General features: G+C 43.1%; 1 protein-coding gene across 2 annotated transcripts in view; it reads left to right on the top strand.

Annotated features, from left to right (window-relative positions):
• LOC121866440 (serine-rich adhesin for platelets-like) overlaps positions 1 to 13781 on the top strand; it is a 37359-nt gene that overhangs the window by 19837 nt on the left and 3741 nt on the right. For both annotated transcript variants that reach the window (XM_042366108.1, XM_042366107.1), the window contains 2 exons: positions 3997 to 4242; positions 5901 to 7394. In XM_042366108.1, coding sequence (XP_042222042.1) covers positions 3997 to 4242; positions 5901 to 7394 — 1740 coding nt within the window. The remainder of the gene's footprint in view (positions 1 to 3996; positions 4243 to 5900; positions 7395 to 13781) is intronic.

The raw sequence follows: 13781 nt of genomic DNA, 5'->3' as shown, positions 1-13781 counted from the left end.
ACATGTAACAGCACTTCATACAGACACACACTATACATGTAACAGCACTTCATACAGACACACACTATTAACAGCACTTCATACACACACTATACATGTACAGCACCATACAGACACACACTATACATGTAACAGCACTTCATACACACACTATACATGTAACAGCACTTCATACAGACACACTATACATGTAACAGCACTTCATACAGACACACACTATACATGTAACAGCACTTCATACACACACTATACATGTAACACACTTCATACAGACACACACTATACATGTAACAGCACTTCATACACACACTATACATGTAACAGCACTTCATACAGACACACACTATACATGTAACAGCACTTCATACAGACACACTATACATGTACAGCACTTCATACAGACACACACTATACATGTAACAGCACTTCATACAGACACACACTATACATGTAACAGCACTTCATACACACACTATACATGTAACAGCACTTCATACAGACACACACTATACATGTAACAGCACTTCATACAGACACACACTATACATGTAACAGCACTTCATACACACACTATACATGTAACACACTTCATACAGACACACACTATACATGTAACAGCACTTCATACAGACACACACACTATACATGTAACAGCACCAGACACACACTATACATGTAACAGCACTTCATACAGACACACACTATACATGTAACAGCACTTCATACAGACACACACTATACATGTAACATAAATTTTCTCCTCTCACTTATCTTTTACCCATTGTGTGTTTCGTCTCAGGAAGTTCCAAGCGAGGGAGGAGAGGAAGGGAGGGAGAGAGAGAGGGATGGAAGAAGGGGAGGAGGAGGGATGGAGGAAGGAGGGAGAGAGGGATGGAAGAAAGGAAGAGGAGGGAGGGAGATACACGTAACCCTTTTCTGTTCAGCGACCCTTTTGACCCCTTGAATACGATAACTTAACCCCTTGAGTACGATAACTTAACCCCTTGAGTACGATAACTTAACCCTTGAGTACGATAAATTAACCCTTGAGTACGATAACTTAACCCCTTGAGTACGATAACTTAACCCCTGAGTACGATAACTTAACCCCTTGAATACAATAACTAACCCTTGAGTACGATAACTTAACCCTTGAATACAATAACTTAACCCCTTGAGTACGATAAATTAACTCCCTTGAGTACGATATTAACCCTTGAATACAATAACTTAACCCCTTGAGTACGATAACTTAACCCTTGAGTACGATAACTTAACCCTTGAGTACGATAAATTAACTGCTTGAGTACAACAACTTAACCCCTTGAATAAAATAACGTAACCCTTGAGTACGATAACTAACCCCTTAATACGATAACTAACCCCAGTACGATAAATTAACTGTTGAGTACAACAACTAACCCCTTGAATAAAATAACGTAACCCTTGAGTACGATAACAACCCTTGAGTACGATAAATTAACTGCTTGAGTACAACAACTTAACCTGAATAAAATAACGTAACCCTTGAGTACGATAACTAACCCTTGAATACGATAACTTAACCCTTGAGTACGATAAATTAACTGCTTGAGTACAACAACCCCTTGAATAAAATAACGTAACCCTTGAGTACGATAACTTAACCCCTTGAGTACGATAAATTAACTGCTTGAGTACAACAACAACCCCTTGAATAAAATAACTTAACCCCTTGAGTACGATAACTAACCCTTGAATACAATACTTAACCCTTGAGTACGATAACTTAACCCTTGAATAAAATAACTAACCCCTTGAGTACGATAACTTATCCTTGAATACAATAACTAACCCTTGAGTACGATAACAACCCTTGAATACAATAACAACCCTTGAGTACGATAACTTAACCCCTGAATACAATAACTTAACCCTGAGTACGATAATTAACTCCTTGAGTACGATAACTTAACCCCTTGAATACAATAACTTAACCCTTGAATACAATAACCCTTGAGTACGATAATCTAACCCCTTGAATACAATAACTTAACCCCTTGAGTACGATAAATTAACTCCTGAGTACGATAACTTAACCCTTGAATACAATAACCTAACCCTTGAGTACGATAACAACCCCTTGAGTACGATAACTTAACCCTGAGTACGATAAATTAACTGCTTGAGTACAACAACAACCCTTGAATAAAATAACGTAAACCCCTGAGTACGATAACTTAACCCCTTGAATACGATAACTTAACCCCTTGAGTACGATAAATTAACTGCTTGAGTACAACAACTTAACCCCTTGAATAAAATAACGTAACCCTTGAGTACGATAACTTAACCCTTGAGTACGATAAATTAACTGCTTGAGTACAACAACTAACCCTTGAATAAAATAACGTAACCCCTTGAGTACGATAACTTATCCCTTGAATAAAATAACTTAACCCCTTGAGTACGATAACTTAACCCCTTGAATACGATAACTTAACCCTTGAATACAGATAACTTAACCCCTTGAATACGATAACTTAACCCCTTGAGTACAATATAATCGTCCTCAAGGGGTTAATCTACACATAAAGACTACTCCCTCCCCCCTTCAGAAACTCTCTCTACATAATACAGTACATACGTTCTCTTCTGCTACATGTACTCGCTGTAGGATACTGTCCCTAGCTTATACATACATACATACATACATACATACATACATACATACTAGTGTGGTGTGACGTATGTACCACAAACCTGTCTGGTGGGTTAGGTTAGGTTTAAGGTTTGACAGGTTAGGTTAAGTTAAGTCTGGGGATGAGTAATGTGGGGGGGGGGAGAGGAGAAACTTGTTGATGGAGAGAGAGCCAACGACCGCCAAGGTTTACAGGTGAAAGGAACAAGTGTATGACCCAGTTTGACGTGTTACGAGCTGCCAGGAACAACAAGACTTTTACTAATGAAGAAGTAGCAGAAGAAGTAGAAGAAGACTACTGAGAAGGAGAGAGAACTACTTATACACAAGACTTAACGAGGTGAATGAGAAATATAGGTGTGTGTGTGTGTGTGTAGGCGGGACCATGACCTGGGTATACCACCACCATCAGGAATATAGGACACTTGCCCCACGCCTCTCTTCACGCCCCCTCACGAACCCTTCCTACACACACACACACTCACACACACACACACTCACACACACACACACACACACACACACACTCTGGTTTGCATCACAACACCAACATACATTATTTTTCATTCATAAACAATCCTAAATTTGGTGTAATCTATCTATCTATCTATCTATCTATCTATCTATCTATCTATCTAGCTATCTATCTATCTATCTAATGTCATTTTTGTCACGGTCATACACCTTATAGCCACACCTGTTACCTCACCCCTGGGTAAGGTTACATCACCACAGGAAAAATAAGAGGCAGGAGAAATTTTGTCACACTGTACAACTAGTGACGTGTGAGTTAGGTTAGGTTACGTTAGGTTAGGTTAGGTTAGGTCTACTAGAATGGGTTTTTTTTTTAAAGACGATGAGTTCATTTTATAGCCAAAATATGACATGGCTGAAGAAAACATTCAAAACCTAACCTAACCTTACCCAACTTAACCTAACCCAACCAAACTCAACCAAACTTAACCTAACCTAATTTGTTTAAAAAAAAATAGCTCCAGTTTATTTCACCTGATAATTAAACACCTCAACGCTACCTGGCGAGTTAGATTAGGCTAGTTTGATGACTTTGTAACTTTATATTACTGAAATTAAGTAATATTACATGAACCCATTTACTACTAGTATTTATATATTCTCCCCAAACTACAGAAAACACATTGACTGTAATTTGTTCCTACAGTCTAATAATACATTTCTACAGATACAAATTCACCAGTTGTTCGTCCTCCCTGTGTCTTACCGTATAAAGAACCATTATGTAGTCTTTTACAGGTTACAATAAACACAGTGTGGTGACGGTGTTGATTTTTCCACAGTTGGTGATGGATGTGAGGGAGTTCGTAGGTGGTGATCTGACAGTGCGTACAGCGGGTGGGACTCTGTCAGTGCGTGGGCGGCTGGAGACCGGCGGGGAGGGAGGCGACGCTGACTCCACTACCTCGCGGGCGTCCTCAGCTCGCACACTACACCGCCGCTTTAACCTGCCTCCCGACGCTGACGGTGAGAAGGTGGAGTCCATGTTGTCCAGGGATGCTGTCCTCACCGTCACTATGCCTAAGAGGGTAAGTCTCTTGATGTATTGAATTTTATTGATAACTTGTGCGTCCATGAGCAACGATAAGTAGTAGTAGTAGTAGTAGTAACAACTGCTGCAGATATCGACTATGAGGCTACAGTCACTGAATGCCGCATGGATCTGCGGCTCAACTAATTTAACACAGATAGGATAGTTTCTTATGTATTAGGATATTTAATATTAAGGTAAATAAATGGTGGCGAAGGTGTGGCTATTGGGGGAGGCTGGAGGCCACGTTGAAAAGTAGTAGTAGTAGTAGTAGTAGTAGTAGTAGTAGTAGTAGTAGTAGTAGTAGTAGTAGTAACCCCTGTTGTGAGTTTGTGTACTGGTATAAAAGTAGCCGTGATGTAGATTTAGCCATGGTTTATTGACATAATAAATGGCGTGATAAACAAGACGAGGGCACAGCGGGGCCACTACTATACCTGGTTGGGTGGGTGGCAGGGAACGCGGGCTGCCACACAGGTTGAATATATAGATGAAGCTCCTCTCTTAACTTGTATATATATATATAAAAAAAAAATCTGTCTGGAGTATTCAATCGTTAAGCGAATCATAGTATAACTTTCGAGTGTACAATGGCAGTAGAGAATGAAGGCTGCCATATGTACTGTGTATTTAAGTTAATATTGTGTTACCTTGATAAAAAAAATAATAATAATGCGTGGGATGGTCAGTGGTCTGGCTGGTAACTCGGGTGCGGCTGTGTTCGGGTGGTGACGCACACTGGGACCTGCTGCCATAGTTGTAAGTATGTATGTATGTAGATGAACTATATTCTGGATTATATGCAAATTAGGTAACCACCCCCCCCACAGCTTATTTCACCTGATGATTAACCATCCTAACTGTGCGTGGGGGAAGGTTAGGTAAGAGGTCTCCATTGATTATATGAATAATTTTAAAACTTATTTACTTGTGAGTGTGAAAGAATGTGTGATGGTGTGTAAGTGTGACAGACAAACAAACAACAATAAAATAATGATAATTACTACTACTACTACTACTACTACTAATAATAATAATAATTTTTCATCGATGGAGAATGTTAACTTCCTAACCTTATCAGGCGGACCAACTGTACTGCGTAAAGAACTTAAGGAGGACCAGGTCAAAATAGTTCATCCACTCTCCGTCTTGCTGCCTCCCAAAACATGTGTCCTCTAGTAGTGCTTTAAGTGAGTCAAGCGGTCCATTACTGTACGAGGTGAACATTCCTCAACATTCAGCGAGAAAGAACCAATAAGTTTCAAAATCATTTATACACTAAATTGGTATTTTGAAAACAAAAATAAGTTAACATATGATGTGTGGTATATTCTCGTCGTGATTACCCAGGTGTGTGTGTGTATGTGTGTGTGTGTGTGTGTGTGTGTGTGTGTGTGTGTGTGTGTGTATGTGTGTGTGTGTGTGTGTGTGTGTGTGTGTGTGTGTGTGTGTGTGTGTGTGTGTTACACTCTAGAATCTAGTGTAACACGCAATTTTAGATTGAATTTTGCCACAATCTGGACTAGATTTTGATAAAAATCAATCTGAGATTGTATACTGTATTATATTCATACCCTTCTAATTCAGTGGCTGTTGCTGCCGTCATGAAAACTTCAAGTAAGTCGCTGTAACTAACAGTACTGTTGATCTCTACAGACTGATGTGCGCGTGATACCTGTCACTATGGAGGGGGCGGGCGGAGGCGGCAGGAGTGGCACTAAGCGACACTCCGCCACCCAGCCTGACCCAGGACCCTCACCCCGCAAGAGGCCGCAGGACCACCACGACCCCAAGGACACAGACAAACGCACGACACAAACACCAAGAGAAAGAAGCACAAGCAGAAGGAGACACGCGTTTGGGATGAGTGAAAACAAAGACGGAGAAAGGGGCCGAGATAATGAGAGACAAAACAGAAGAGAAAGAGAAGAGGAAACCGAAAGATCCAGGGAGAGAACAAGCAGGAGAGGAAGTGATATATTTATGAGAGGCGGCTGCAACAGAGACGAGGAGGAAGGACACAGAAGGAGGAGCTACCTTGACAGTACACCACGAGGGGTAAACCAAGAAACAGATTACGGTGACAAAGACAATGTTAGTAGTAATAGAAGAAGAAGCCGAGATATAGTAGAAGACGAGACCGAGGATAAACACGGCCAAAGGAATCGCCGAAGGACCTCCAAGTATGAGGATGTGAAGGAAATCAACATCCCGATCAGATTGGAAAACTCGGGTGACGCAGAGACGGTAGAACAGTACCCTGCCGCCGGTGACATCAACACCACCACCACACACACTGGGTCTACCTCTGCCTCCCTCAGTAAAAACAAAATCGATTCCCCTCCAGTTACTCAATCCCGAGACAGGGACAACACCCAACACCGACCAACAGTTCGTCAGAAAGTGGAGAATGAAGCTTCCATCGCCTCTGACAAGCCTCACATCAGCTCCACTATATCCAAGGATAAATCTAATATCCACAAGGTCAGTGAGAAGGAAAACATCAAGCCGTGTGAAGAAGGCTCCCCCTGGACCTACTCTAACTTATACGTCAATAATTCTCAAACTAAAGAAAAAGGGCGCGAGAGCCAGACAAATGCTACAAAGGCGACTAGAGGTAAAGAGGCAGATGCCACGAAGAAATATCACTTTGGAAACAAGAGCCAGGGTGAGCCAGAGGTGAGGGTGGTGGCTCCTCCTGAAACTCCCGCCACTGCACTTGACGCCAACACCCACAAACAACAACTGAAGCAGAAAGACGCCAAGGGTGATGCTAAGGAGAGTGTTAAGTATCATGATGTGTGTGTTCAAAAAGACAAGGCGGATAAAAGACAAGATGATAGTGAAGGAAACAATAATTACCTGAGAAATTCCTCCCAAGACTCAGAGTCTCCTGAGAGCGGCAGTAAGTCTCCCTGTGGAGGTCGTGAGGTTAAGGTGGAAAAGAAACAATCGGATATGGAGGGTGACATGTTCAAGGATTGCTGGCAGAACTTCAGCAGCACCTTACAGGAGGTCTTGGCACGTCTACAGGAGCTGTCCTCTGAGCTGGGACATTCTAAACCTCAGAGCAAGACGTCCTCGCCGTCCACAGCCTCCTCCAGGCAGTCACCACCAAGTCCCTCACCCCAGCAGCCATCCAACATTCGGGTAAGTTGTCCAACATTCACTCACGTCTCTCTTGTATACATCAATAGTTGGATCCCAGTGACTGAAGCTCTTTACAATTATTTTATTCAGATATTGTCGAATGTATTAATAGACAAATATTTTCACTGAGTTTTAATGACCGGTAAGGAATGCTATTTCTTCATTTCCTTTATAATTGTCACCATCTATCCGCCCATCCGGGGAAACCCTGCCATGTCTGGTAGGGTCACACTGGATAAACACCCTCCTCACATCTGACCCAGGGATTGAACCCACGACGTAGTAATAAGAAGTAAGTGCATCACCGCTGTACCGTTAACAATGGAAACAGTTTGTCTTCAACACACAGTACGTGAGGTGAGAGTTGGACCAAGGAGGAAGTTTTAAGCTGTAGACGCCAGACTAGTCATTGTGAGGTGTGTTGTCCAGTGTCCCCACCATGGCCAAGCTGGGAATAATACTAGTGCTGTAGTGGTTCAGCCATGGCCAGGGCCATGGACCACACTGGCCATATTTGCTCTACTGCGCCACACTTACAAGCTATAAAGCCTTTACCGACATGAATCTTATGTAGTTAGCTCGATGCTAATGAAGCCAAATACCCGTTTATTATGAACGACATAGCGTGTTGAGGTAATGGTAAAAAGTTGAAAGACACAAAGTAGTGTGTCATAGGGCCCGAGTTAAAACACATCTCTGGGGGTTAGGTTAGGTTAGGTTAATATTAAGATGAAATAAGCTGGGGTGTCTAATCTTCACGTGATACAAGTCGTATAAAAATAGGAATGAGATCACGTGTGTGTGTGTGTGTGTGTGTGTGTGTGTGTCAGGGAGACTAACCTATGCTGATAAGACTTCACAATATATAATTAGTCCCTGTGTGAGGGTGTACAGTACAGTGTCAGAGCCTAAGTGAGAGATCTTATAATACATACATACGTGAGTCTGGGAAGTGTGTATGAACGCCAACGTTTTCCCTGATTACTTGAGGTAGGTGATGAAACATTTCCTTAGATGAGGGAGACTACAACACAGTTACTATAGTATGACATAAGGTGACACTAACATCTCACCACACTGTTTAACTCTTTACTCGAAATAAACGTAACATGTTAATATTTGTTACTTTATTGAAATATGTTAAATACCGACCCCCCCCCCCCACATGCCGACGACCATCACTTTGAATAACTACATGATTCGCGGCGAAGTCTTCAGATACAACTACCACAACAGTTAACTAGTGGCAAGTGGTACACGCTCAATGTACAGTATATAGTACACCTCTCTATACTTCGCGTGACACCTGGGAGAGAGAGGAGAAGGACGGTGTACCTGGAGGAGGAAGGAAAGAGGGTAGCAGGGGGATGGCAGGGTGATGGCAAGGGGGTGGCAGGGTGATGGCAAGGGGGGTGATGGCAGGGGGGGGGGGGATAGTATACACAAACAAGTTATTAAGGTGTTAGTGGCACTGGCAGTATAGGTTGGAAGGTCAGTGAAAGATGTGGTACTTTATCCCCTTACCTATAGATGATGATCACAGACACGAGAAAATCGGGCATAAACGGCGGTACTTGGAATGAGGGGACGCCGAGGGGTGTCTCTATGCATACGGGAACAAACGAGATGTCTCAGGTAATACAATAACACACACGGGATCGTAACTAAAGAACTCGGATCGTGTGAAGATTAGCATCACTCACTCCTTCCTTCCGTAGTTTATTTCACCTGATGATTAAACACTTCAATGTTACCTGGGAGAGTTAGGTTTGGTTAGGTTTGGGCTAGGGTGGTTCATCTTCAGGTAAAATAAGCTCTGAAGTGTCTCTAATCTTCAGGTAATCCAAGAATAAATACAAAAATATCCAGAAACTGTCTCAACACTGAACATCAATATATCCTTCCCTGTATAAGAAGTGAGACAAAAACAATAACAATAACAACAATGACAACAACACCAACAACAAAGACTTTAGGTTAGAAATTTGTCATCACAACCAATTAAGAGTTTCATGTTAGGTGTTAGTGTGTTATATAAGACAGGTGTGTTGTATAAGGCAGGTGTGTTATATGAGACAGGTGTGTTGTTGTATGGGGTAGGTGTGTTATATGCGGCAGGTGTGTTGTATAAGGCAGGTGTGTTATATGCGGCAGGTGTGTTGTATGAGGCAGGTGTGTTATATGAGACAGGTGTGCAGGACGAGACAGGTGTGCAGCATGAGGCAGGTGTGTTGTGTCAGGGTTGGGATACACCTGACAGTTTCTTGCATGGCGTATATTTTGTGAATACTTTGGCTAAATAAGTACTTTTTTCCTTTGGTGCAGTGACGTCATGTGTGTGTGTGTGTGTGTGGGCCGGGCCTTGGGGGTGGTGTTGCGTCACTGCCAAGGCTTACCGTATCTGTATATATATGGAGTAGCTCCCTTCACACCAACTTTCCTTCCCTAGCTGCCCGCCCACTAGTACTCCCCGCCCACTAGTACACCCCGCCCACTAGTACACCCCGCCCTCCAGTACACCCCGCCCGCCAGTACACCCCGCCCACCAATACACCCCACCCGCCAGTACACCCCGCTCACCAAGACACCCCGCCCACCACCACCCTCTGTACTCAATTTAACTCACTCAACAATAAATACACTAAAGCGATAAACAGCGGTAAATCACCATGACTCACCTAAGACCGTGTTTGCTGACTCACCCGAGACCGTGTTTGCTGACTCACCTGAGACCGTGTTTACTGACTCACCCGAGACCGTGTTTACTGACTCACCTGAGATCGTGTTTACTGACTCACCTGAGACCGTGTTTACTGACTCACAAAATAACTTCTTGATGACGTGGCTGTGTACAACATGACTCATTTGTTTTGTATTGATTGATTGATTGATTGATTGATTGAAATTTGCTTCGTTATTTGTTTATTTATTTATCTGTTTATTTACTTATATTTATTTACCTATTTAGTTATTTATCTATTTATTTACCTGTTAATTTATTTACCTGTTCACCATGGTTATCCCCTATACCTGGATCACCTGAAGATTAATCATCCCAGCTTATTTAATATCATAATTAAACACCCCAGATTAGCTCACCTGATGATTAAACACCCTAACCTAACCTAACCTAACCTAACCTAACCTAGTCTATCCTTACCTAATGCTAACCTAACAATCTAAAGTAATCAGGTAAAGGTGTTTAATTATTAGGTAATCTTCAGGTGGCCTCTAAAATTTAATTACGGTTCAGGTGGTCCTTGTGTTGACCCAATTATCTTAATCTGCGGTCTATTATAAATTAAGTATAACTTCTACTTCAATAATTTTATAGACACCTTAATCTCTTCTTATTAATGGTTCAATGGTGTACGGTGGAGATGTGTGTGTGTGTGTGTGTGTGTGTGTGTGTCCCAACAACCAGAGGGGCCAGGTCAGCCTTCCCACGCTGCCATAAGTGACGCCGTGTGGGACGCTGCCGCCCTTGTCCACTCACGCCTCTCTACCGCACTCACACTCCCTGCATTCATGCCCTCCCCGTCTCTCACCCACACAGTGCATTCATACTCGCTCTCTCTTTTTCTCCCACACAAGCTAGCTTACATACACATCTTAAGAAACGTATACAAACAGTACTCCCAAGCTCGTATATCTATATATATTTATCTGACGTGCTCTTGCGATGAACGTCAGCAGATATAAACACCGGGGGATAAGCTTACCATTATTATCCGGGGGTTCACACTCTTACCAATGGCTCAGAGATGTGTGGGGGGCGACGGTGGGCGACGCCAGGTTGTCTCACCACCAGACAGCGTATTGACGACCAGTCTGGTGGTGGCTGGTAGTTGGGTCTAGGTCTGCGCTGGTCGTCATGAACCAGCAGGCTCATAAAGGTCCGTCCCTCCCCGCACACAATGCCGGGGAACAAGGTACTCTGTCACGACGGCGACCCACTTGCCGCTGACACTCTACACCAAGATAACAAAGGTGATATGGGTGGTGAAGGAGCGTGTGTGTGGCGGACCTCACAAGCAGAGGTAAGGAAGAGTGAGTGTGAGTGTGTAGTAAGAGGAATGACTCACCTGACAGGTAAACACTAATGGTGGCTGGTTAATGGTCCACATCACAAGGTACCGGTAAAGAAGGGACGATTGTGGCACACATCACCACTCACTTGGTGCACCATTAAGTGTTATCTCGCCTCACACAGATTCATATAGACGCCTTTTACCTGGTTATGAATAATATGACCAACGAAATGAAAGATATACCTTATTCACCCCCATTAACTCCTCGCCCGAGCCAATATAGACTATCGTTGTAGTTGTATAATCCCCCTCCCCCACCCCTCAGAGCTTGGGTAATTAAAACTAAAAATATAAAAGAACTCGCCAAAGGACCCGAATCACCACCAGCCACTCACGTGACCTCCAGTGTAAGGCTTAGCTTAGGTTGCTTTGTCACTCCATTTTTAATAAGAATTAGTGTGAGTATCTTTCTTAAGACTCAGTTTAAACAAGGATTGTGTTATACAAATAACATTTACCAAATTATTAAATATGGGTGACAAGTTGCCCATACAACACTCAAGTGATTAAAGTTGAATATACTGTAAACATACAAATAATGATAGCCCACATCTTGTAAGAACAGATATACAGTACTTAACAGAGCGAGTCATCCTGGAGATGTGGTCCACCTGTCATTCTTTCTTGTTACGCGGTGGTCCTTCTCACGCTGGTTGGGGACGACCGTCTGACCGTGACTGGGTTCGACTGTCACGACTCTGTCCTGACTGAATCGAGCCCTTTCTGCTCGTCGACACCTCGAGGACGGGTATCCTGTATCAAGGTATAATACCCTGTACTTTATATGCGCCCCAGTTCCCGCGCTGAAGCTTCGTCGGCCACCAGCCGCGAAGATGCTACCGACTTCCATTACACAGGCGTCCGTGTTAAGTTTAGTTCGGTAATTTGAGAGGGAGAAGTGGGTCGAATTATTGGGGAAATACACTTACATTTCTCCTTGTCCTAAGAGAGCGAGGTAGCCTGCACTAGACTATCTCAACAGTTGCTTCCGACGATTGTATCAACTTGGGGTCAGGCCCATGTACCCTGTTCCAGACAATGGTCTATGAACCCTCACTCGCCACACACAGGGTGACCACCAGCCCCCACTTACTACTCTTCTCTGAGAGATTTCGCTAAATCTTGAAAACATTTACTCAATAATAATACGATACAGATTACGGGACATTTACGGACGTGAGATTATTATTCTGACCTGGGAAAAACATTTTCATACTCGACCCCAACAAAAATCTTTTCTTTACCGAACAACTCAAGAACGTGTGAACGTGTGTGTATAGCTCCTCCAGTGTCAATAGTCGTCATCCACAAGAAAAAACGAATCAGCTGTTTCTAAGGTAACTAATATCTATTTTTGGATCCATATTTGTCCCCTCTCGTCTCTCGGGGTATATAATACTGAGGTAGTAGGTTGGTGCGTCTGTTACACTGTGTAAAGGATGCAGGTTCATGTTTACCTGGAGATCAGCCCCTCCCCCCAGCTTATTTGACCTGATGATTAACCACCCTAACGCTAACCTAACCTAACCTAACCACCCTAACGCTAACCTAACCTAACCTAACCTAACCTAACCTAACCTAACCTTACCATATCTAACCAAGGTGATATAAACTGAGATGTTAAAGCTTCAGGTGATCAGGAATTGGTTTCATAGTGGTAAACCTCACTTCTCTCAACACACTCATACATTTACACACTCATAACACACTCATACATTTACACACTCTCAACACACCCATACACTTTCACATATACCACACCACTCACAACTCACACAAGTCAAGTAAATACTTGAAAAACATGGAAAGGCGGGGAAAAATTAAGTAGGAGTAAGAACGCACACACAAACATACAGTTATATTAACGGCCGTGCACGCGCGCGTGTATGTGGCAGCGTGCGCATGCGAGTAGGTTAGTTTAATTGTGCATGTGTGTAAGTATAAATGTGCGCGCGTCTGATTTCATGTATAAGCACGTGTGTACGTGTTATGTTTGTGTGTGTGTGTGTGTGTGTGTGTGTGTGTGTGTAGCTCTGAATATAGGTTTGACAGGTTGAGGTGCGGTCATGTTAAGAGCGGGTGTGTGTTATGTGGCGACACGGGTATGTTGATGAGTGCCTCGCGAGACACTGATGCCACTGCCTCCCTCCCTCATCTCTCCCTCTATACCTGCCTCACTCCCTCCCCCTCTCCCTCCTTCCTTACCTCCCTCCCTCCCTGAAGGCTAATCACCAGTATAAGTCGCCCTTTCCTAAGAACTCTGAAAAAAACAATTAACCGGTGTTGTGGAGTAAAA

The sequence above is a fragment of the Homarus americanus genome, unplaced genomic scaffold (assembly GCF_018991925.1).
Source record: "Homarus americanus isolate GMGI-L3 unplaced genomic scaffold, GMGI_Hamer_2.0 scaffold16430, whole genome shotgun sequence".
NCBI lineage: Eukaryota > Metazoa > Arthropoda > Malacostraca > Decapoda > Nephropidae > Homarus > Homarus americanus.
Note: the sequence above shows the minus strand (reverse complement) of the source record. Positions and strands in the feature narration are given on the sequence as shown.